Source organism: Anarhichas minor, unplaced genomic scaffold, assembly GCF_050575085.1.
Source record: "Anarhichas minor isolate MPS153535 unplaced genomic scaffold, ASM5057508v1 ptg000007l, whole genome shotgun sequence".
In the NCBI taxonomy this organism is placed as follows: Eukaryota; Metazoa; Chordata; class Actinopteri; order Perciformes; family Anarhichadidae; genus Anarhichas; species Anarhichas minor.
In genome coordinates, this window is record NW_027466453.1 from 2,333,524 (window position 1) to 2,360,144 (window position 26,621).

The 26,621-nt window shown below is 41.6% G+C and overlaps 2 protein-coding genes across 5 annotated transcripts in view; both read left to right on the plus strand.

The window, feature by feature from the left end:
* Window positions 1-3,973, plus strand: part of mpp2a (MAGUK p55 scaffold protein 2a) — a 39,131-nt gene extending 35,158 nt beyond the window's left edge. For all 4 annotated transcript variants that reach the window (XM_076082444.1, XM_076082454.1, XM_076082470.1 and 1 more), the window contains 2 exons: window positions 372-500; window positions 673-3,973. In XM_076082444.1, coding sequence (XP_075938559.1) covers window positions 372-500; window positions 673-849 — 306 coding nt within the window. In that variant the 3' untranslated portion in view covers window positions 850-3,973. The remainder of the gene's footprint in view (window positions 1-371; window positions 501-672) is intronic.
* A 3,997-nt stretch (window positions 3,974-7,970) lies between these two features.
* On the plus strand, window positions 7,971-16,377 carry LOC142935906 (all-trans-retinol 13,14-reductase-like). Its single transcript, XM_076080028.1, has 12 exons — window positions 7,971-8,136; window positions 8,723-8,905; window positions 11,642-11,780; window positions 12,083-12,185; window positions 13,212-13,407; window positions 13,507-13,704; window positions 14,068-14,187; window positions 14,284-14,422; window positions 14,572-14,681; window positions 15,531-15,697; window positions 15,968-16,127; window positions 16,223-16,377. Exons 1-12 carry the CDS (start codon window positions 7,971-7,973, stop codon window positions 16,375-16,377), a joined length of 1,836 nt encoding a protein of 611 aa, XP_075936143.1.
* Window positions 16,378-26,621: the final 10,244 nt, after the last annotated feature.

Consider the following 26,621-nt stretch of genomic DNA (forward strand, 5'->3'; position numbering starts at 1 on the left):
TTTGTAATATTCGCTATGGCTTACTTGTTTGTGCTGTGGAAATTTCCTCTTTAAGTTATAATAATTATAATATATTTTAAACTAAATCGGGGAATTAATACAAAGAATTTAATTAAGAAGCAAATTAAAACACAAATCAATTTGTCACATTTTATCAATTAATTCCTGCATTTATTTTGAATATTATGTTTGGTACATTTAATGGCATATTCATTTGGTAGTCGAGTTATTTATTTATATATGATTTTTTGCAACTTCCATTCTCTATAGTAGGAGAGTATAACGTTATTCATTCAGTGTCACCAGTTGTTTAAAAACTCAAAGACACAAATTCAAATCAAATGTGTTTGTGTGTTAATGTTGTCTTCTAGTCTCTCAAAGTGCTGAGGACCTCTGAGTTCTTGCCCTATGTGGTGTTCCTTCAGTCTCCAGACTTTGAGGTGCTCAAGGCGATAAACCACTCAGCTGTCGAGGCAGGGGTGGTTACCAAGACACTGACGGTAAGAACCACTTACGGTAGGATCATACTCGTGTTGAGAAAACTCTGGACAGCTGAAGAAGCAGCGTAGAACTCAATAAACTGCAAATACAGTAGTTCAAAGAAGAGATTCTGGGAATATAATAACGATCCAATAAAACATGCAACACCAAGTCACATGTTTTCCGTTTCAGGATGAAGAGCTGCAGAGGACGTGCGATGAGAGCACTAAAATGCAGGCGGCCTTCGGCCACTACTTTGACCTCAGCATCATCAACGACAACTTGGACGAGACCTACCGTACCGTCAAGGCTGCCCTGGAAACGGTTTCTAAAAACCCCCAGTGGGTCCCGGTCACCTGGGTTTTCTAGTGGAGAGCAGAGGAGGGAGGGAGCTTAATGGCACTGAAAATATGCCACTGTGTAAATAATGGAAGTTCTTATTTAGATTTCCTAAACTTTCCAAAGAGATTAAATTTGACCATTGCGATAGCCTAGCATCAGAAAATTATTTTCTTGCTAAAGTAGCTGCTTTGCAGATAAATCACAAGATATTTTCTTCAAAGTGTGTGAATAAGACATCCATTATTTAAACAGTGTTATATTTTTCTGTGCCGGGAGGACAGGAATGGGAATAAAAAGAAACAAGAATGACAAGGAAGGAGGCGAAAAAGACGAATGTAGTTGTGAAAGTCAGAATTTCACAGATTTGACCTGAACGTGCGTGCGTGTCGATTTTAGAGCAAAGACTTTTGTATGTTTTTAAGTTATTTGTATTGTGTTAATCATGACGATCATCAACAGACTTTGGATACTGATGGTTACACTTAATCCCCAAGCTATGAGGGCTAATAGCAAAATCTGATCTATTTATCAATTTCTCTTTTCATTTACTAAACATTAGACCTAAAATGTTTTCATAAACAAATGCCCATCATGACTTTCAAGGGACCACATCACTTATCTTGTTAAATTTGTTTGTCTACTGTATGTGACCATGGCAACTGCGGTGGGGGATGAGTGTTTCTGGTGTCATTGAGCTGGGAAGAGGAGGGGCCAACTTTGATTTTCTTTGTTTACAAAGAGTAACCGACTATTCATGCATTTAATTCGATGAAAATCTTTGAGATTGCCACTTCAACTAGTTTCTTTTAGCCCAATGCAGCACTAGCTTCAGGACAGAAGTAATGATAAAACCAACACATGCAACGCTTCAGTTGCTGTGTAGATTTCCTCATGTCAAATGAGTTTTTATTAGAGAATGTTACACTTGACAAAGTACGTGTGATGGAGAGCGGGTCATCTCAAACCTCAGTCCATCTCGTCTCTGCAGTTCACCAATTAGCCCTGCGAGCACAGTAACTACGTCACCAAGCTTCGAGAAATATTTAGCAAAGAAGCGCAGATTGTTTTTGCTGTACCCTTTCTGGAGAGCCAGGTCTTAAGCCAGATGATCAGACAGAGTGCGTTTTGCAGGTGGAAAATGCAACCTGCACCGCACTGCCTTGTTGCCCGTTCAACCAGAGTTTTTATTTTATTTTGCAGTTTGCTGTGTCTTTTCAAATAATGAACTGTACGCTACAGGTAATAGTACAGTTTAAATGAATGAAAACAACTTTCCTGAAATCTCAAATACGGCACAAATGTGCCTCCAGGCCTGCTGTTTACTGTTGAGATCATGGTAGCTACGGTTGGTAAAGTCGTATAGCGCCGGGTGTCGAGCAAAAGCCACCACAATGACAGTTAAAAAATAGAAAAAATTCATTATTTTCTACTTTAGGCCTTTAGGGTGCACCTGCTAAAAAGTGCGGCACAAAGTGCTTAAAAACTAGCATTTCATTGGTGCTGTCAGCGTATCCCATTCGGTTATCATGAAGCATTTAATTAAACAGCATGTTGAAACTAAAAACTAAAATCAGATGTGGAACAGTTGATGCTGATGTTATTTAGCAATTTATGAATTTAGAAAAATGGAGAATAACACAAAATCTGTCAGATATAAGATCAGTTCCCAGCCAGACACTGATCATGAACACCGCCAGTGTTACCCAAGACCTAAAGATCCCAGACTGGTCGATGGAGGAGTCGTTAACTAGTTTGAACTCCATTGACTTAAAAACACACAGAAAACATTGCACAAAGCTCTATTTTACTACATTGTAGTTCATAAGAATGGGTGACTGTGTTCCAACACTCTTACTGTCATTTTTATTTTCTAGTATTTATAATTCAAAATAAAACCTATTGGTTGTATTTATTAACTCAGTTAACAGTTTGTAGATAGCATGTAGAGACTGATTTTTCGTAGGTATGAGGTTACCAGCTAGAACTTCCAGTATCTGACACTTATGTTTTGATGTTCAGAATGTCATTAGTAAAGACATACAGTTGCCTACGAGTGAACAACACAACAGAAAGTGGCAGATACCCGACAAGACTAAAGCACTTCAAGATAAAAGTGTGAAAGAATGCAGACAATTTAAATAACAAATTAGTTTCTTCTCTTTTTTTTTTTGCCTTTCAAATGTGTTGTACACTCCTGGGCCACTGTACATGTAACACTGTCCATTGTGCCAAAGCTCCTTGAGCTGCTTGTTTGTACTCTGATCTGTTATTCTGGCAGCTACTGAACTTTTGATGCACAATTAATTGTTTGGGGATAGACGAGTAAAATAGGTGTGGGTCATAACTGGCAAATAAGCGATCCTCAGACCAGTTGTTCACAGCCGTATTAGAGGAGACATTTTTAGTGAGTTATTCTTTGTAAAATCACACAGTGGGCTCTATTTTTTTAAAAGTGGCTTGAAAATAGCAGATATTTGTCTGGCAGCTTTGAGCTCTCTCTCTCTCTCTCTCTCTCTCTCTCTCTCTCTCTCACACATATTCCAAAACCTCACTGTGTCCTTTCTCTAGGAAATCTCACAAATGCAATAAATCCATTTCTGTGACTATCTTTAATGATATACATTTAGATACAACAGTAACAGTTGGTTTTACCAATTTGTATTCGGTTTGTACAAACATGGCTCACTGACAATTATCTGTTTGAATAAATGAAGTGACTTAAAGTATAGGTTTACATATGTACACTGTATATGTACTACATTTGCACTGTTGAAGGGTGTCATTTCAAAATGTTACATAACATCATTCAATTTGAGATTTAAAGGGATACTCCAGTGATTTAGTTTTGCACTTCCATAAAGTTGAGGAAGTCACAAGCGACAGATTTTAAAAAAGGAATGAAATAGTTTTTTAGAAAGGTACAAATACATTATGCTAGTGTTTGCACAAGTCGAGTAGTACTCCCCATGATCTTGATGTGTAAAAGCTCTGGAGTGCTCCTTCAAATTCAACGGTCTGCATTTCACATAAAATCTCTATAGTTTCTAAAATGCATGGCTCTAAAATGGAAAGTGAATTCATTTTGTAGTTTTGTTGTAGGACTGATGATTGTTCATGCTTCTGTCTATACTGAATAAATAATTGATTCTGATCGATTATTGATTTTGTATTTCTAACTGAGAATTTTTCTTCTTGTTGCCCTTACAATTTTTATAAGACACTCTATGCAATATGATAATGCATTGTTATACATATACTGAAAATGTGCATTTATTATTGATATGTTTTGTCATCCTCTTCCTTTCTGTCCCTCCCTCTAGCCACACTTTCACACATCAGCCCTTCAGTATATAACGATTCACAATATAACGGTTCACGACATTTTTTCTTGTATCTAAGAAAAACTTAGCTTAGCGTCTTAATGGATTTTACTTTTGGACTTTACAAAGGTCGGAACAATCCTATGCAGCCACCTGTGGAATGTAATTCTTAACATAGTATAATAGTAATACTGCTCTTTATCTGATGCTGTGCACAAATACCACATTTAAACAAAATGTGGACTACTATTTTTGACTCAGCACAAATAATCTTTTTAAATAGTTTTATATCCAGACTTTTGTATCAGTTGTCCAGCAAGTGTGTTGTTGTGATTTTAGTTATACAGGTGCAAATCTAATTATGCCAACCTCATAGCAGACAAGTTACGGTGAACCCCCTTCGGGACCTCGACTCCAGGTTGGGAACCACTGATATATTAGGATTATCGGGGCGACCGTGGCTCACTGGGTTAAGAGGGTTGTCTGGGAACCGGAAGGTTAACGGTTCGATCCTCGACTGGGACGTGTCACGTGTCGAAGTGTACCTGAGGCTCCCCGGGCGCCTGTCATTGTCAGCCCACTGCTCCCTATATACAGGTCAAATGCAGAGACAAATTTCCCCCTTAAAGGGATCAATATAGTATAATTTAAAAAAAAAATGAATTTGCTGCAATGTTGCTCATGACAGAAAATGAAGTAAATAGTCTACAAAATATCAAGGAAGTACAAATGTACATGGTTTGTAATATTTCACAACATATGGCCAATATTGAATGCACAATAATGAAGACAAATATAAAAATAGTGGAAATTTTTCAGGACAAAATAGATAAATAGCAAACCAAAACAACATGAGGCCAAGAAATTATCACGCTGTGGTGAAGCCTGACCGGAATGGCTTCTGAAGTGGTAGGAGGCAGACACGAGATACTTTGTCCAGATAACAAAAGGTGTTTCATTTACAAAAGTAGCCCTGCTACACATGTAACCAAACATATAAACAAAACAAACGGCTAACTTAGCTTAACTCAGGGGTCGGCAACCTTTACTATCCAAAGAGCCATTTTGCCCTATTTTCCACCAAATAAAATTCGTCTGGAGCCGCAAAAGCTATTTGATATCACAGCTTATAACGTTTTATATATAGTTATATTATATATACAAAAACTATAGTTTGTTGTATTTATGAAAATATAGAACAAGAATAAAGACAATTCTTGGCATTTTATTGCTATTTTACCTGATATAACAATATCAAACTCTTATGAAGAGGAGAAAAAAAATCTCCAGAGAATCTCGCTCATCTCCAGCGTGATACTTTTCAGCAAATGCTGTGTGCTTGCTCTGGAAGTGTCTTTAAACATTACATTTTTTGGACATATCAAGCACACAGGTAAGCCAGCATCGTTGGCAGTGAAAATAAATGAATACGTCCACGCAGAATTAAACTCTCCATTTTCCTCCGTTACTTTTCTTTTTTGGATTTAACCATTGATAGTTTACCGAGGGTGGGGGTCTGCAAATCATGATTAGCCACCTGCAGAGAAAGGCTCTTGGCAGCGACTTAATAGGATGTGACGCACATCTACGCCGGAGTTTTCAAAGCACCGAAAAACGGAGGAGTTACAGGTATTACTGACCTTGTTGCCTTTACTAGCAGCTGTTGTTCAGTTCAAATCTGCATTTTTGCGGAGGAAGCAGCTGTTGCTGGAGCGATTAGCGGGCAGGTGTCCAGCGGCCTATGGAGCGGCCGTCTGAAGTCACGTTAGCGGCTTTGAGCAACCAATCTACTTCCTGTTTACACCGGCACCCACCCGCATGCCCAGTGTACGTTAATAGTCACGTGATATTCGATTTCAGGCGTTTTAGTCTGGACGGAGATCATCTCGAAAACGATGCTGAAGCGGAGTGTGGACGGAGATCGTTTTCGTTTTAAAATGAAAACGTATTAGTGCTAATGTAGACTCAGGGAGCCGCTGAAGAGCCGCATGTGGCTCCGGAGCCGCAGGTTGCCGACGCCTGGCTGAACTGAATGAAACTCAACTCATCATAAAGAAACTGAGATTAACCTATCACGTGCACACAACTACACACTGAATATCACGTGCACACAGCTACACACCGATATTCCTTCCTCTCTAACAGTCAAAGTAATCTGCTTATATAGAGCCTTCCATCAACAGGATCGATTCTAGCCCATACCATAAGTACAGGTGACACCAATTACTTCCTCAAATAGTTAAGCTATATTTGACTGCAAACCTTTAGGTAGCAAACACTTTAAGATAGTTCACAATTTGCTATACACTCACAACAATGCATAACAGATCACAACTAACCTACATAAATAATCTACTCCCCCCCATGCTTGGTCTGACCCCATGACATCACGGCTGACATCATCCAGTGTATAAATACAGGAAATGGTTGGGTGCCTCCTCCTGTAGACTCTGGAACATATGGTGGGTATGGTAAGTCACAAATAAAGCTAATGCTAATATGTGGACAAATGGTGTGTTCTCAAACACTTCGTCACACCCCTTTTTTCAAAATGTCTTTTACTTTTCTATCCCTCTGAACCCCAAAACCCACCGGCGGGATGGAAACGTCTGGTTTCCTTGAATAAACGATTGCCAAAACTACACCATTAATAGCCGTCATAACTGTCAGATTTTCATCATTCCGACGGTCCTTCAACACGTGTGACGAACGTTTCAGAAAACCCAACCGAAACAAGCATAAAATTGTTATATTTCATCAAAAACATTTTATTCTACATGTCTCATTTAAAATTTCGCCACAATTAAACCGTTTGCTCTAAACATTGTGTTATACTGTACAAAAGACATTTTTGAGTTCTCTACTTCTAACAATTGTTGTGCAGGACTTATATATGGCAGGTAAAATCAAGGCCACAGAGAGAAAAATGACTGGAGCGAAACGTCTTTAGTACAAAGGCGTGTCTTCACATTGTGAATTTGATGTCTGAAGAAGCTCCAAGACCAAAATATTGTCTATAAGAGATCAGTGACCGTGAATTCCGGCTTTTGTTTATACACTGAAAAAATGGCACTCTACCTGCACAACACATGTTGGATGAACATGTGCAGCAAAATGCAAGCTCTAAATTGTGAAAAGCTTTACAACCTGATCAAAAGAAGGAATTACTTTGTTTCTGTGAAACAGACTCATGGCTTCTGGAAGGCTCAATTGAAATAGTCATAAATCTTTACTTGTATATACATGAGCCTTCGTCCATTTACCCACACAGCCAAGTGACTCAAAAATAACCCATTTACAACATCTCCGCTCTGAAAGCATCTTTGTTCACAATCATGCAGTGGAACTACTGTGATTTCAGCTGTACAGCAAGACTGTTTTAAAAACAGTCATCCTAAGGCAGTTTAGAAGGAGCAACAAATTGGTGCTGGGTGTGTGCAATGTGGAGTGGAGTCTGAAGAGACGATAAACAACCAGCTCTCTATTCTCTGCCAGTCTCATGTCCTCGGCGTGGAGAATGTGCCATCTGCTCTGCTCTTTGTGGAGTCAGAATTTTCAAAATATCATGAGTTACATGTCCTTCCTGAACCTTGATAATCGTCTCTCCTCCTCTCCACCCTTCACTTTAACTATATCCTCCTCTGCACTTTAGTGCTCTTTTTGAGGGAGAGCCTTCTTGGAGGATTTCTTATATATCTGTCTTCTCTTACAAATTGTTCTCTTCATCCTCCAGTCCTACCTCATCCCTTCTCTTTTGGGGTTATTCTCTCAATCTACCTCTGTGTTTTCTTCCTCGTTCCGCTCCTCTCCATCCAGCTCTCTTCTGCCATGTGGTGGTGGCTGCTTGGTGTTTTGAGTTGTGTGCTGCTGGTGGTGGTCGTCATCTTCTTCCTGACCACCGGGAAACGATACAAGGTGTTCAGTGAGAAGTGCCTGAGGCCACCGGAACCCTTGGTCACCGACAGCCGGCAGAGGGACGATAGGCTGAAGAGAGGTAAGAAAAGTTGTTTCTGATGCAGTCTTGACTCTTGATTATTGGCCGATATTATCCTGTCTACCAGAGCTTTGTATTATCCTTCAACATCCCACTGGTTAAGAGTTTTCGACCAAATCATGCGTTCAACAACTATTTTCAATCACAATACAAGTGTTATCCTTTAAAATTACATTTGGTAGGGCTCGTGAGAAACGGGTAACAGAAAGGCTTCATCTCCAGCATGAACGAAATAATACAGAAGTCGTTTTCAACCATCTCTAATGGTTAATCAGCTAAATGTTTCTAAAAAATGACTGCAAGTATAGTGTTTCTGGGGGTACGTTTTTTGCTAGGTAGGACTGGGGCCTTCCATGTGTCTGTACCCCTCAGATTTCACAGTTTTAAAAGCTGATATGACCTGAACTCACAGTATTTGTACATAACTAGTTCTCTGTTGCATCCCTTTGACTGCAGATACAGTCTTGTGTATAACTGTGGTAGAACTAAAAACCTCCGTGTTCAAGATGTCAAGAAAGGCTTCGCGAGACCAGCCGACATCCTTTCCATCAGACTGATTTTAAAATGCAGCCTTTGCTCCCTGCAGGGTTTCGTGCGGACCGCGTTCCCCCGGCTCTAGATGCGATTGTGATTGGCAGCGGTGTCGGAGGTTTGACAGCAGCAGCACTTTTGTCTAAAGCCGGCAAGAGGGTTGTAGTCCTGGAGCAACATGATCAGGCTGGAGGCTGCACACACACCTTTCAGAATAAGGGATTTGAGTTTGATGTGGGTAAGTAGGCGAAATACATGGATACACACACATAAACGTTCTTTCCTGCAGCTGCAATGTAGATTTGTATAGAAAGTACATTATAATAATGATAAGATGAAGATTAACCCACATACTATATGGTATGGTGAACAATCCAGTTATTCTAATGCGGTTGTATTCAGTGCATTAAGTCTATTTCTTTTAAGCTTCATTGAGTAATAGAGAAACTGTACTTGAACATAAACATTGTGGTGAGTTATATCCAATGAACCAGAGCTGTGATGGCTGCTTTAAGACAATACAATGATTATGCGACAAGTATGTGCTCCCACTATGAACATGTCCAATATGGACTTTCGTGTACTTTCATCTATTTGTCGCACCAAAGCTAATGCTGTCAAATAAAGCTGCCCTGAGCCAAATCCCACTGAAGTGAAACAGCAGCACGGAGCTGTTTGTTCAAAAACGAGTACAGCTTTAAATCAACTGCAGCTCTGTATACAACTCTGTGACCTATCTGCTTTGTAAGTTACTCATTGGGAACAGACTTTTTTTTTAATTCACCAAACACTAACTTTCAAATTATCGTTTCAAAATGCATGCTCATTAATTAATCCAGCAGGTAAATAAGAAATGATGCTCCTGAATTAATAATTCATGCTTTTAGGTACTTAATTTGTGTTCACAAATTGACAGAACATTTTACTTTAAAGGCATGTCAAACATGTATACATGCAACAACACTGCATGTTATCCAAACTGCTCATTTAGATGAACCCTAACTATTTTGAACTGTTATCAGGCAACAGTGGTATATCTAGTATATGCCTGTACATATATCTATGTATATGTAGTACTGTTGAAACAACGTTTCATTAATATAGTATCACAACTGTATAAAGTGCTGAAGGGACAAAGATAATTCTATTCAATGCATGAAAGAAATTACTTCAGAATGAAAAGTATTTCTAGACCCCCCCCCAATACAGTTTTACCAGAATACCCACAATAACTTATTGACCTCCATTTCTATTGCTACAGAATTTAACTTTGAGTGTTAACATCAATGTGGTGATAAATAAATGGTTGTCGGGACAATCTAATGAAATGGAGCTATTTTAATTTCCTGCAGATTTGACTTTGGTGAGAGAAAAGTAGATACATTGGATTTTGCCTGTTGCACAACTGTATTATCTTCACATCCCTTAAACATCCCTTTAATATATGATATATGATATCAATAGAGGAAATTTATATGTCGCCTTTCTACATTCATACACCGAACAGAGGCTGCCATATCAGGATCTAATCTAAATACTCGTATACACACACTTACAAGCTGATGGCACAGCTTTTGGGAGCAATATGGGGTTTGGTATGCCCAAGGACACATGGACATGCAGACTGGAGTAGGGAAGGGTTGTACTGTAGGGAGGGGTTGTGTTGTAGGGAGGGGTTGTGTTGTAGGGAGGGGTTGTGTTGTAGGGAGGGGTTGTACTGTAGAGAGGGATTGTGTTGCAGGGAGGGGTTGTGTTGTAGGGAGGGATTGTGTTGCAGGGAGGGGTTGTACTGTAGAGAGGGATTGTGTTGCAGGGAGGGGTTGTACTGTAGGGAGGGGTTGTGTTGTAGGGAGGGGTTGTGTTGTAGGGAGGGGTTGTACTGTATGGAGGGATGTACTGTAGGGAGGGATGTACTGTATGGAGGGATATACTGTAGGGAGGGATGTACTGTAGGGACGGGTTGTATTGTAGGGAGGGGTTGTATTGTAGGGAGGGGTTGTACTGTAGGGAGGGGTTGTGTTGTAGGGAGGGGTTGTATTGTAGGGAGGGGTTGTACTGTAGGGAGGGGTTGTACTGTAGGGAGGGGTTGTGTTGTAGGGAGGGGTTGTACTGTATGGAGGGATGTACTGTAGGGAGGGATGTACTGTATGGAGGGATATACTGTAGGGAGGGATGTACTGTAGGGACGGGTTGTATTGTAGGGAGGGGTTGTATTGTAGGGAGGGGTTGTACTGTAGGGAGGGGTTGTGTTGTAGGGAGGGGTTGTATTGTAGGGAGGGGTTGTACTGTAGGGAGGGGTTGTACTGTAGGGAGGGGTTGTGTTGTAGGGAGGGGTTGTATTGTAGGGAGGGGTTGTATTGTAGGGAGGGGTTGTACTGTAGGGAGGGGTTGTGTTGTAGGGAGGGGTTGTACTGCCGATCTTCCGATTAGTGGAGACCCCGCTCATTCTGCTGAGCTTCAGCTGCCCCATGGAGTAATAAAGTAATTTAATATTACAAATTAGTAGTTTGTTGGAACAAATTCATATATCAATTAAAAAAATGTAAGAGCACCGCTTATTAAAGTCATTAGCAAATGTTTTCCTCCTTCACACCTGCACTGCTACAATACAGTATTACATGATCCTCAGCGGTTGCACAGCTTTCAACACTACTTTGTTTGTTATCTGAAGTTCCAGCATTTATGTTATCCCGCTGTTTTGTTTTTTTGGCAGCCCAAAAAAAGTGACTGATTTTTTTTGTTTTCCGTTTCTAAAATTATTAAATTATTCTAAAATGGACAATGAACGAAGTAGAATCAAAGATTAGTACCATAGACACAGAAGGAAAAACTCTAATACAATGTCATAATCCAACTGAAAAGCTTCACTTTTAAATGCGCTCTTCATCTCACAAGGACTGAATGAAGAATCCTTTAAATTCTAAAAAAGTTGTTTTATGTTTTCCATTTTAAAGCACTGATTTTACCCCACCAGGTATCCATTACCTGGGCCAGCTTCATGAGGGCAGCCTGCTGAGGGTTGCTCTGGATCAGATCACAGAGGGACAGTTGCAGTTCACACGGCTGGAGCAGCACTTTGACACACTGTTCCTGGGTCTGCATGACCAACGCAGGTGGGAAACATAATCACCTTATTATTATTGGACAGTTACGTGGTTTCTTTCTTTCAATGGGTTTTTCTTCACATTAACTCATTACCAGGAGTAATCAACTACAACAAACAAAGCCTGACATGAACTATATTTCTTACTAAGAAGTCTCAAGGCTCCAAACACATCCATATTTAAATGTCTTTACATTTCCACACTTTTGAGAATATCTACAAAGGGCTATAAATCCTACCTGGACCCGAACTAATCAGAACAACATTTCCAGCCATCTCTGACCCGCCTTTCCTTACTTCTGACAATCTCAGGGAGTACCATATCCATGCAGGGAAGACTGAGATGGCAGAGAGCCTGAAGAAGCAGTTTCCAGGAGAGGAGGAGGCCATTGATAAGTTCATGAGATTGATGAAGGTAAAGTGGGAGGGAGCTGATGGTGATCATGACTGAATGATGGATCTCAAGGGCAGGAAAGGAGGAAGCAGCAGAGTTTGATTTACGAACACGGTTGCGTACAAGTTACATTTATGACAAAACTCAGTTACTTTTCTGTTTTTTTCATGCTACCACTAGTGATCATCCTTTGCATGCACAGTATTGTCTTTCACTGCTATGAAGATGACACCCAACTGTATGTAGCTGTTGCTCCTGACAATCTAAGCCCCTTAATGGACTGAAAAATGCACTTCTTCCAACTGCATTCACGAGGAAAACGCAAGAACTGGCTTTTAACATCCATCTTTCTCTTTGTTTGACTCTATAGGTCTATGTTTATATACAATTTTTCACTTTCTAATTATTTAGAAATTGTTGATTTTTAAGATGCTTTCTGAAAACAAGTGGTTACTGCCATGGGTCCTGCTGTTACTGCAACCTGGCAATGTTGAGGTTTTGAGTTTGAATCGGCTTGACTATTCATGTAACTACAGTATCTAGAGCTTGTAGCTTGTAATGGAGGAAATGGATAGCAATATGACACTATTAATACTACAAGTTTTGCAAACTAGTAACATAAATATTGTTTATTGTCCCAGATCGGATAATAAGAAGCTGATGTAATACTGTGTCTGTTTATTGATATTTGCTCTCTGCCAATGAAGAGGAGTGTCATTCAGGGAGCTTGGATACCAGTAAATCAGTCACTGTATCAATTCTCTTGCTATGGTTTCTGTGGTTGCCATGGTCACCTGACGAGCTGCTGCGGCAAATTGAAAAAGTTGAACCAGCATGAACTCCAAATGCAGCTGCAAAGAGCTGTGCACGTACACCAGACTGGCTGCCCTCCCTCTGCCAACCTTGGCAGCTTGGCTTCTGTGGTGTTTACGTTGAAAACAAAAGAGGCAGCTGTGTTAAAGCACCTTTAGTGCAAACACTACATTTCCCATATTGAAGGTGTTTTATAAGTAAAGTATATTGTGTCTGTATGATCTCCTCTTGTAGCTAGCCTCACGGCGGACGCCACTCATCGCCACCTTGAAGATCATACCTTATTGGCTGGCTAACTTCCTGGTTCGATCCGGCCTTTTGAATCTCATATCTTCAGTGTTCCGCCTAGCAGCAACCAACCATTCAGAAATGATGTCCCGCCTCACAAAAAACAAGGACCTGCAGGCACTGTCTGCCTACCTGTTCTATGGTGATGGACACACACACACACATACACAATCACAAGCATCTCAGGTCACACACATTCCCTGAATCCTCCTCAATGTTTTCCTTTTTTGTGTCATTTTAGGTGTCCCTCCTAAAGACTCCAGCTTTCTCATCAACGCTCTCCTGCTTCACCACTACAAGCGTGGTGCGTACTACCCACGGGGGGGCGCCAGCGAGTTCGCCTTCCACATCATCCCTGTCATTCAGCAGGCGGGCGGCGCTGTGCTGGTCAGGGCTTCTGTGCATCGCGTCCTGCTCAACCAGCAAGGGAAGGCCATCGGTGAGAAAGGGTTCTGTACAGGTTCTGTGTTGCAGTGGCCTTTTCCACGAAAGTGTGCACGGCTCTCTCTGTTCATGGAAGTCCGCAGAGAGACACTCATTGACTGCCTATTTAGCATTTCAAATTCAGAAGCCTTAATTGATAAGCAAGTTCCAAGTCACATGACTTGATTAATAACTGACCAAACAAAGGACATTTCCCTTTCCAACCTATCACGCCACAGATAAAATATTGATTCATTTGTTGTTAGGTTTTGGGGAATCAACTACCACTAAGCCTGATGTCCGTATCCTCTACTAAACAGGACATAACATGCAATGCTGGATATTTCCTTGGGATTAAAACTGTGTGTACGTGTGTCAGGTGTGACGGTGCTGAAAGGACAAGAAGAGATTGAGGTCCATGCCCCTGTTGTCATTTCCAACGCAGGAATCTTCAACACCTTCCAGAAGTTTCTGCCTCAACCCGTGCAGGACAGACCAGGTAACAGCACTGCAGCCACTAAACGTTATATTGCACCTTTTTTCTTACTCGCTATCTTTTTCTCCTGCTTCCTGTAATGTGTGTTTGTGTTTGTAGAGATCCAGTCGTTGTTGGGTTTGATGCGTCATGGTATGGGTTCGTTCTTGGTCTTTGTTGGTTTGGATGGAACCAAAGAGGAGCTGGGCATTGTTTCCACCAACTTTTGGATGTATAAAGACAATGACTTGGACTCACTGTAGGTTTTTATATAAAAATATAGATTTTGATCATATTTTAGTCTAACATATCCCATGTTATTTCAACACATCCCTGTTGTGTGTGTGTGTGTGTGTGTGTGTGTGTGTGTGTGTGTGTGTGTGTGTGTGTGTGTGTGTGTGTGTGTAGTATGGAGCGTTACTCTTCTCTGAGCAGAGAGGAGGTATTGGGAAACATTCCCATGATGTTCATCACTTTCCCATCAGCTAAAGATCCTACAGCCGATATCAGACACCCAGGTAACTGCTAACACTCACATGTACACACATGTAGACGTACTTGTTAGTATCGGATACCCCCTTCCACTTGTGCCAGCAACTTTGTGACTTTCAAATATAAAGAATTTGCTAGAATTCTTAGACAATTGAACTGAGTTGAGGTAGAATTGAACTAATGAAATAGCACTTTGGCTACCAAATGTTAACGCTCAGGTGCTGTGTTTAAAAGTTGGTGTAATATAGTTAACAGACATGAAATCTACAAACATGCAAGGAAAGAACTTTTGAACTATGATGAGATTCCTCCCAAAGAGAAATTTGAGATTTCTCCCAGAGAAAACTCTTTGGAACTAACAATTAGATCAATTATATTATTATTATTATTATTATTATGAATATTGCACTAATATTCCTGTAGACATGCAGCCGTGCATATTCCGATTAACGTAAACCGGATATAATATTTGTTCATATCTAAAAACCTGTTGATATCCAAGTCCTTCATCATGCTTAAAAGTAGGTGTTTCTACTTTCGACCAGAAATGTGGGCTTTTTCTTTTGAGCATTCATCTCTCTAGCTTTGCAAACTGTTGGTTTGTGTTCAACGCACAGAGCTGGTTGGAAACAGGAAAGAGGCAGTGTGTCACAAAGTGCCTTAAAACCCCCTATTGAGACGCATATTCTGAATGTGCTGCGTACATGTCTAAAGAATGCTCCGCAAACCTGAATAATACTGGCATATCCCACATGTCTTTAGCGGAAAATGCTGTATTCGGAATAAGGCCTAATTCAGAATATCCAAACGGAATCTGATGTTTACATGAGCCATATAATAGTCACTCTCTTTTTCCCCTTCTTATCTCTCTGCAGGTAAGTCCTGCATGACGTTGCTAACCATGGCTCGCTATGAGTGGTTTGAGGAATGGGAGGGGACAAAGCTTGGCAAGAGGGGACAGAACTACGTGGATATGAAAAACAGTATGGCCCAAGAGATGCTGGACTGGGCACTAACAATCTTCCCTCAACTGCGGGACAAGGTAATGTATTCCAAGCTCAAGGTTCACTTACTAGCTTTATTCCTGGGGCATCCGTCTTCAGTGAATGGAACTCAGGTGTCACCATTCTATGTGCTAGGCAGTGGTGTATGGTCGGATTCATATTTTATCATAGACATTTAAGTTGTTCTTCCCCGTATTTACACATTACCAGTCCAAAATATTGCTCTGTCTCCAAACTATATTTGTAAGGGCAAAGAGGCTGAAGTGGCAACTGTTTTGTCAGTGAATAGCATGTGTGTTTATGTTCAGGTGGTGATGGTGGATGCTGCCACTCCTCTCACTAATGTCCACTATTTGGGTGCTCCAAGAGGTGAGATGTACGGTGCTGAACACAACCTGGAGCGCTTTACCCCAGACACAGTTGCCAGGACAAGACCGCAGACACCGATTGATGGACTCTACCTAACAGGTGACTTGACTGACAACAGTCTTATCTGGTCTGGATTCTACAGAGATTCTACTGACGTGCCTGCTTGATGATTCTGTGTGTGTTTGTGTGTGCAGGTCAGGATGTATTCTGTAACGGCATGGCTGGGGCGCTGCACGGTGGACTGCTCTGCGCCTCTGCCGTCCTCAACCAGATCCTCTACATTGACCTTCTAGCCCTGAAGACTCGCATTAAAAACAAACAAAAGAAAAATCACAAGATGACCTGGTAGCGAGGGGCGACTGTGGCTAAGTGGATAGCAGGGCCGTCCTTCAATCAGAGGGTCGGCGGTTCGATCCCCGGCTCTGGCTCTGCTAGTCGCATGTCAATGTGTCCTTGAGCAAGGCACTTAACCCCAAAATTGCTCCCGTAGCTGTGCCTACGGTGTAGAAATGTGATAGAATCTGAATTGTAAGTCGCTTTGGATAAAAGCGTCTGCTAAATGACTGTAATGTAATGTAGTGGCGGGTAAACATACGTAAGCAATGTTTCAAATTCTCAAATAGCATTTACACAGCCTGAGCTTTTACACATGCTTTAGGTAAGGCGAGGCAGCTTTCTAACACATTTGAAACACTTATTTCAGTTGTAAATTTGAGGATAACTTAAGTTCTTTATTTAACACTGTATCCTCATATTGGTACCAGCAGCAACCCAGTACCCATTTGTGCTTTGCAAGAACAAAACAAACAAAAAAGAATTACAATTCAAACGGACTGGCATATGACATCATCAACGTGCTGCCAACTGGCTCAAATAATAGTAATCTGTCATTCAAAGGACCACAAAATAAGTAGCCCCTTATGAGGCTATGAGATAAGGCCAAAGTTAAACCACCCAGTTTAAGATAGTTCAAGTAGCTTGACTGTAAATTCTATAGCTCATATAACCTAACAGAATCCGAGTAGCTTTATTCGCCAAATGTACACAGGAATTTGACTAAGTGACACTGCGCAGTAAAACTAAAAATGGTAAAAGTTTAAAAGGCACACTAGCTACAAGTGTGCAAGAGAGTTTTTGGAAATGTTGAGGTGCCCTCTCATCTGCATGCTAAATGACCTCTTTCACAGCAATTGGCACAGCCTGTAATTTAGTGTTGTTTGAATGATTTTATGCCCCACCCACATTCAGTGAAGACCCGCCCTACACTGCCTCTGATTGGCTAGGGCTTGTTGCCTTCTTTGCAGAATTTGTTACTGAATTGATTTCAACTCAGATGGCATGTCAAGATCTTCATCAGCAACATGTGGTGTTGGCTCGGCATGCATGCAAAGCTAGTAGCTCAACAATAAACTTTCACGACCAGATATGGTATTTCATGTTACAATTTGTCTGTCCTATCCATGTACCAGACAAAAGTTCTGACCTGAACAAAATATTCCCACTGCTATATGCTACTGTTGCTGTGTGAAACAATCACTAATAAAGCACTAACCTTCAGGGCTTTTCTGCATTAGATTAGAAGGTTTTCACAATTCCTATACAACTCCTATATATAAACACGTAGCCACAACTGTACTTTTGCTGGATCTTTTGTGCCAATTAGCATGCTTTCATTGGAAGCATTGTATCTGCTAAACTTCTCCATGTTAGCATCAGCATTGCGAGCATGCTGATGATTCAATGTACCACTGTACCTTACTGTGGCCTCACAGAGCTGCTACCATGGCTGAAGACTCTGTAATTTGGGGGGGAGGTATGATTGAATCAAGTGCAGAAAATAATCATTGGCATATATCATCCTAAAGCCTCTATATTTCTGTTTCACTTACATTGTTTTCTGCTAAATGCCTCATGCACTTATATCTGGCACCAGGAACAAGAAGCTGTCTGTATATTTGGACTTCCAATCTGTTAATTTGGAATCCTCAAACTGCAAAAATGTATCCTCCACCATTTGACCCTTCTACTTTTACCTGGGCCAGATGTCTTGATGTCCTCTACCGCAATGGTTCAAATACTTATTCAATCAACACACAGATTCAATAGAGTTAAATATGATTAAAGGTTTACTGCAAAATCCAACAATGTACATATCCATAATTTTCTTTTTTTAATGCTTCACTACCATTTTCAGTTTTTAATGGTTGTCTTCTCTTCTTTATGGGGATAACTTGCATCACATTCCTTAGTTGACATCATTTTTATTTGGCTAAGCAAAAACAATGGTGTCTACTTCCTCCAGTTCCAGTCTGTTTCCCATTCTGTGATACCATTATTTCTTAGAGTTCACCTAAATTTAAAAAAAAAGAAAACCGCTTTAATGGAATGATTAACACATTGTGTATATTCCACTGGCGGGCCGTCAGGGCCTGCAAGGCCTTCTCTGCTGGCCTAAACAGAATCACAAAGTTATATCTATTTTATAATTTAATAATTTTTCTTAAATACACTACATGTATTATAATTTATAATAATATTTTTCCCATTATCTTATTTTCTCATTGCACAGTTACTGTCTTCCTCAGTTGCTCTGCTTCCAGTGCAGCTTGTTTTAAGTAGAGCTTTTATCCAATCAGATTTCACCTCTGTGTCTCTAGGTAAGAAGAGAGGCCCAGGCCTGCAGACTCTCACGTGCATCCAGTGCAGATTAAAGTAAATGGAGACAATATTGTTGATTGTCATAATGTTCAACCAATCAGATCTTTAGTTTGACATGTTGGGCGTATTCTTTGACGTATCAGAGCCTGCGAGCCGGCCTATAATGACGTCAGCATTACATGCCGCTCAGTGTCCATGTGTAGCTCTGCCGCGAGGTGCAGAGTGTGCTGTGATTGGTCAGTGGGCGAGCACGTGACTATCGTGAAATGAAACTTAACAGCAGAGGCTGTTGGGTAGTGAATCACATCACGTGATGCAGCTCAGCCAATCAAATATGGGCATTCTGACCCGAGTAAGATGTAACACACACCATGACACAGGAGACTGAGACGAGGAAAGACATTGTAGAGCAGTACGTTCAACATTCAAGTTGTGAAAGTAAAATCCTATGATAATCTCTTTGGGTTGTGGCTTGCCATTAAGGCGGATCCCACAGCCAGACCAGCTGAGAACATTATATTTTCCTGAATTTAGGCTTTTGCATTTTCTAAATGCTCTAGCATTATTCAAATGACTCATACCGAACGGTTTAATATAAAGATGTACATGGTTACAGCCTTAAAAATGAATAATTGCTGTGGTGCCATAATGTGGTTATAAGGTGGTATTTCAGCTGCAGGACAGCAGTGAAGGCCCAGGTATAAAATGCATGCCCCACCACTGGTATATTCTTTAATATATTGAGTTGGACTAATATTTCCCACAATTGCTTTCTATGCTTAATATCCCAAGAAATTGCATTCATATTGGACAATTTTGCTCATAGCGATCTATGTCCAATGCTGGAGGTAGTGTGCCCTTGAAGGCGTGAGGCAAAGAGTAAAGGGTGTGGAGGTCGGGCACGCAGTGTGTTGGACTTTCATAGAACCTGTTTTGCATACTGTGAAATACTTGATGTCTCCTTTGCAACAGCAAATGTGTTTTGCACAAAAACAATATTGCCCTGTAACAGCACCACATTATGTAATAACTCAACAAAAAATATTTAATTCAATATGTAACAGCACCCACATTTTGTAATAATCTGCTGAATTTTGAAATAAACAGCTTTAAAGTCAAATGTAACACTTTCCCCTGCATTTTGTAATTTATGACATACTGCAGTGGTTATTACAAAATACATGAAACTTTTTTTTGATGAAAGTGTAATAATACACACGTTATGTAGTAACCAACCAAAATGGATGTCCATGGTTCCATTTTTAACAATTAAGCTAAATCAAACTTCCCAAATATTAAATAAGAACTCTCTGACCTGTAGTGCCCCTCTTGCTATAGTTGACTCTGATCTTAGTCTGACCACATAAAAGCAGCAACAATATCAGCTTTTTATCATCTTATAAATAAAGCCTACCTCAGGAACGTAATGTCAAAAACTCATGTTTATATTGCTAGCAGGCTGGCTAGGCCTCAAAAAGACCATCAAAACCTAATTTTTCATCCCCCTCCCACCTTTTGTTTTAGAAGGATAGGTGAATCTTGAAGGGTAGATAAAAGGTCAACATAATATGCCACATGGAAGTGGTGTACATCATTTTAAAGAAGATTCATTTGAGATCCACCTCAACCCTTTGTCAAGTTGTTCTAGTCAGAACATTCTTATGAAAGTAGTGTGCAAAATACCCGGTGTCAAACAGGGGTTGCTAATGAATGGTAATAAAGCACTCTGCTGGCTACCAAACTAGCATTTACTGTCACGGGGCGTGGTGGTGGACACGACCAGGGATTGCAGAGTGAAACAAAAGGGTTTTAATAATAATAATAATAATAATACATTTTATTTATATAGCGCTTTAAAAGGCACTCAAAGACACTTTACATGTTAAAAACAGAAACAATAGAAGCATTTATAATAAGAACAAAATATACGACATAACAGTAAGAAAAAAATAAATAAAATAAAATAAACATGAAAAGAAAGAAAGAAAACATACATGACTGACTTTAGAGGTTAAAAGCAGATTTGAATAGGTGAGTTTTAAGTGCAGTTTTGAAAGTGGCAAGTGACGAAGAATGTCTGAGGTGTTGGGGCAGGGAGTTCCAGAGGGAGGGGGCAGCAACGGAGAAGGCCCTGTCCCCCCAGGTCCGATGCTTGGACAGAGTAGGGGGGGTAAGGAGGTTGGCGTCAGCAGATCTGAGGTTGCGGTTGGGAATGTGATGGTACAGGAGGTCCGAAAGGTATGAAGGGGCAAGGTTGTGGAGGGCTTTGTAGGTGATGAGGAGGAGCTTGAACTGGATTCTTTGCTGTATGGGGAGCCAGTGGAGGTTTTGAAGGACTGGGGTGATGTGGTCTCTGGTGCGGGAGTGGGTGAGCAGACGGGCAGCTGAGTTCTGGATGTATTGTAGTTTATTGATGATTTTGGTGGGTGAGCCGTACAGGATGCTGTTGCAGTAGTCCAGTCGAGAGGTGATGAAGGCGTGGATGAGTGTTTCAGCGGCTGCGGAGGAGAGGGAGGGACGGAGACGGGCGATGTTTTTGAGATGAAAGAAGGCGGTTTTTGTGATGTGATTGACGTGGCGTTCATATGAGAGAGTTTGATCGAAGATGACCCCGAGGTTACGGACATGTGTGGAGGCAGGAACAGTGATGCCATCGATGCAGAGGGAGAAGTCGTGGTGGGAATTGTTTAATGATTTGGGGCCGATGATGAGGACTTCAGATTTGTCGGTGTTGAGTTTGAGGAAGTTTGCTTGCATCCAGGTTTTTATATCTGTGAGGCAGTTGGTGATGGTGGAGTGGATGGTGGGGGTGATGGATTTGGTGGAGATGTAGAGCTGGGTGTCGTCAGCATAGCAGTGGTACTGGAGACCATGGTGGCGTATGATGTCACCAAGGGGGAGCAGGTAGAGGATGAAGAGGAGGGGACCGAGTACTGAACCTTGGGGGACACCTTGAGAGACTGGGGCTGTGTCAGACTTGAATTTGTTGATGCTGATGAACTGTTCACGGTCGGAGAGGTATGATTTAAACCAGGAGAGGGCTGTGCCAGTGATGTGGAGGGAGGACTCGAGACGTGAAAGGAGGATGGAGTGGTTGATGGTGTCGAAGGCTGCGCTGAGGTCGAGCAGTATCAGGATGTTGAGGGAGTGTTCATCAGAGGAGAGGAGGAGATCGTTGGTGACTTTGATGAGGGCAGTTTCTGTGCTGTGATGAGATCTGAATCCGGATTGAAATGGTTCATATAGTTGGTTTGAGTCCAGGTGAGTTTTCAGTTGATGGGCAACAATGCGTTCCAGTATTTTAGACAGAAAAGGGAGATTGGAGATGGGTCTGTAATTGTTGTGAATGTCGGGGTCAAAGCCAGGTTTTTTGAGGATGGGTGTGACTGAGGCGAGTTTGAGGGCGGGAGGGACGGAGCCAGTAGACAGGGAGGAGTTGATGACAGAGAGGAGGTGCGGGCGGAGGGCTGGGAGACAGGCCATAACTAAAGTGGAAGGGATAGGGTCGAGGTCACAGGTCGGAGTCTTCATGCCAGAGAGTGATTTATTGAGATCCGAGGGGGAGATGAGAGAGAATCGGAAGAGTGACCGGTCAGTTAGTGGAGGATTTGCAGATACAGGGTTGGACAAAGCAGGGCTGGAAGTGGCCAGTTGGTTGTAGATGGTGTCGATTTTAGCTTTGTAGAACGTCAGAAAGGAGTTGCATTTCTCTGCTGTGGAGGAGTGGGAGAGATTGTCCATAGGTTTGAGGAGTTTGTTTATTGTGGAGAAGAGGACCTTGGGGTTGGTGGAACCAGAGCGGATGATGCCAGAGTAGTAGGTGGAGCGAGCAGAGTTTAAAGCCAGTTTGTATTGCTGTATGTGTTCCTTGTACGCCAGGGTGTGAACTGTGAGGCCGGTTTTTTTGGAGAGTCGCTCTAGTCTGCGTTTCCGGGATTTCATGAGGCGGAGTTCAGGGGTGAACCAGGGAGCAGTGTGGGTGAATGAGACAGTTCTGGTTTTGAGAGGGGCAAGCTGATCAAGGCAGGAGGATAGTGTGTTATTGTAGAGGTTGACCAGGTCTGAGGGGGAAGGGCTAAGGGAGGGGGAGAGTGTGGAGAATTTTTCAGTGAGACAGGCTGACAGGGATGAAGGGCAGACAGACTTGATATTTCGGAGAGTGATGGTGCGCGTGAGTTTGGGTTCTGGGATGGGGATGTCGATCTCCATGATGATGGCTAGATGGTCGGAGATGGTGAGGTCATAGCCGGAGAGGTGGTTGATGGTGATTTCAGTGGAGCAGACCAGGTCCAGGATGTGCCCGCGGTTGTGGGTGGGGAAGTCTATGTGTTGAGTGAAGTTGAAGCATTTAAGCAGGTCCAGAAATTCGGTGGCAGTTTTACAGTCTGAGGAGTCGATGTGGATGTTGAAATCACCAAGCAACAGGATGGAAGGTGAGACGGAGCAGAGCTGGGTGAGGAATTCTGATAGGTCAGAGAGGAAGGCAGGGTTGGCTTTGGGGGGGCGGTAGATAATTGCAATGACCAGGGGTTTAGGACCAGAGAGTTTGAATGTGAGCTGTTCAAAGGAGGGTGGACTGTCGATGTTAGTCAGTCTGGTCTTGATATGTTGGCGGTGAAGAGCGGCAATTCCTCCACCGCGGCCATCAGGGCGTGGTTTATCCAGGTAATGATATCCAGTTGGGGTGGTTTGATTGAGTGCGTAGTAATCCAGGTGTTTTTGCCAAGTTTCAGTGAGACAGAGGATATCAAGGTTGTTGTCGGTGATGAATTCATTGATGATTGGGCCTTTGTTGCTTAGTGACCGAGTGTTGAACAGAGCAAGCTTCATGGAGTGTTTTGTGGTTGGTTGTGAGGTTTTGGGGAGGGTTCTGAGGTTGGCTGCATTCACGTGCTGTTTGTTATGATGACGTAATGAGGGAGTGGTGGTACGCCGATGATGAGTCCACAGAGACGGGATGGAATTGACAGAAGTGGGGTTGTAGATGATGAACTTGTGCTGGGAGCCGATATAAACATCACTGGGAGGGATATAGCTGAGGTTGTTTTTGTTTATGGCTTTGTGAATGCGGTGTGGACGGGGCAGCCTCTCAGTCACAATAGTCTGAATGGGGAGAGCTGCAGCTGAAGGAGTTGATGACAGGGAAGGCCAGGAGGGGGAGCAGTCACGGGAAACTGTGCTCAGAGGTGGCAGCGTAGAAGAAGAAGGGGCGTGTGTGTGGAAAGTAAATAGTCAGTCATGTGGACAAGAGTGTACAGCACTCGACATGAACACAAAATGAAAATTAACAGGGAACAGCAGGGAATCCAGGGATGTGAGGGTGAGAACCGGGAAGGACAAGGCAGGGCAGACAGACTGAGGAACCGGGGGGGGGGGGGGGGGGTGGTCCAAACGAGGAGGTTGAAACCAACACTTTATTCCCGGCAGAAGACACAACAGGCAAACAGTCCAGGCTCTTTCCTCACAAGATGAGAGGTAATTTCATATAATCTATTTACTCGTTTTTGTCAAAACAGCTTCAATGACAAAATCAAATATTTATATATTAAGGGTTAAAGATGGAACAAAAAATAAACTTGAAATCAGAGAATATTTATTAATGTATTCATCAAATATTTGATTTTGTCATTGAAGCTGTTTTGACAAAAACGAGTAAATAGATTATATGAACCTCTCATCTTGTGAGGAAAGAGCCTGAAGACTTTCAAATCAGGGAGTACAAAGTATAAAATAAATACCCACAATTATACATCATATGTTTTGTCGTTTTCATGGTAAAGTGATATGTTGCAGCAAAGTGCTGTACCATTCCTATTTACACCATCTCAAGCCCTCACAGTCTCTCACACTCAACCACTTACCAGGTGACGTCAGTAAGTCCTTGAGGGTTCAGGGTTTGAGGGTTTAGGGGGGACATTGGGATTTGGCCTTCCTCTTTGTTTACGTTTTTCTTTACGTCTCCATGCGTCCCCGTGTTTAACGTCACATTGCAATGATTTGTGGGTAATTCCGTTAGGCAAAGTCAGCATCCTATGCTGATTTACGGAAAGGGTTCACAAAGGGCTCAAAATGTCTGCGAGAGACTCAAACACTCGAGGATTTGACAGTGGGACATCCCTAAACCCTCACGGACTTCGCGGGAGCGCGCCTCAAAGTCCGTGAGTCCGTAAGGGGGGGACCAAACGGACGCCGGCCGGTGTTCGTTCGGCGTTCAGTCTTCGTACACCGAACGCGCACCGAACGGACGCCGGACGGTGTTCGTATGTTCGTTCGGTGTTCGTTCGGCGCACGCCGGCCGGTCGCGGTCTATTCGTCCATGAGAAGGTCTTCTTACTGGAACTGGAACTGGGATTAAACTCTTTAACTCTTTAAGTGAACAGCATTCGGTAAGTGACAAACTGGGTTTTTTTTTTTTTACATCTGCAGTAACTGTCTATCGTGTAGTTTTTATGAATAATATGAAGAAGAAAGTCTGCTGTGCTCAATGTGGAATGGCTTTCAGGGATGTGGGGATGTCCCCTCGGGTATTTTGCTCAGGCTAATGCAACTGCATAAACGAGAAGATGAAAAAGGAATGATATCGTGAATGATAACAGAATCTATACCAGGGTAATCCGAGGTCACGCATGAGTTTGTTGGTGTGAATACTCGACCTGCGTGTGAGCAAGACGAAATATATTCAGCGTGAAAGCACTGCCTCTGACGGTCAGCAAGACTGAAATAGAAGGCTGATTTAGGGTATTTAGCGTTGTTTTGTCTATTGTGATTTCATTGTGGTAGCCCACTGTTATTACCTGAAGACATTGACATAACAACCCTTTCAGAATTTAGAGGTTTTTTTTAAGGTGTCAGACATTCTTTAACATATAATTATGATTTAGCTTTGCATATTTGGAAGGAACATTTGTTTACCTAAAATTAATTTGAGGGACTTTTGGATTATCTTGCTTGCCTAGGCAAGATTGTGCTGATGAATGATATCTGAAAGTCGATCTGTGAACCATGGATTGTCACATGATCTTACATTTTCTAAAAGGAGCATGTTTGTTATAACATCTAGGAATAGTGATTTAAAATGAGATACGGCCATCTCAGAGTCTGTATTTCACATAAATAAAGATTCTGTAAAAATGCTTGCTTCGCAAAAATAAAAATAAATGTTAATGTATTAAAGATATGCCTGAATTTTGCAAAGAGTGGCTCTGCTTTGTAATCTCCATCTCTCCCCCAAAACTAAAAAGTGATCAGCATAATCTTTGGTCGAATAAACACATTTCCATTTTTACCAAGTATTTACTATTATTATGTATCACTGCATAAGCAAGACTTCTATAGCCTTATCTTTGAGTGAGACTTGGATCAATGATGAGAATAGCATTTTTTCCCACATGATTTTATATCATACTTCAAATAATTATTGGTTATAGATAACACAACTGGAACTCTCAAGAAGTCAAATGTTGTCCGAGAAATATTGCTTGATTTGGAATATTGCAGATTTCATAACCTGTTTTTCTTTTATTGATGTATATTGATGGCAACTGTGCAGCGGCTGTATATTTGAAGTTACGCTTTTATTCTGAAAACATCCTTTCCGCCCAACAGAACAAAGCTAACACTTCCGGTTTGTGTGATGCGGAACAAGCGGCCCTACGGAGGGAACAAAGGACCACTGACTGAGTATGTTTACGCAGTTTCCAACATAATTACTTGAAAACGGTTACATTTTTATCATTTTGTGACTAGTGTAAAAACGACGTCAAATGTGATTGAATTACAATTAGATAACTAAGATAGTATGGGTAGCTAACCACCACGATGTAATGTTAGCCAGAGCTTGTATTGTTCGTTAGCCGAGCTTCAACGACAAGGTTTCAAACATCTTGAAAGCCATGCACGCTTCTGATGTCAACCGTTTTGCAAGAGGTCATGCTT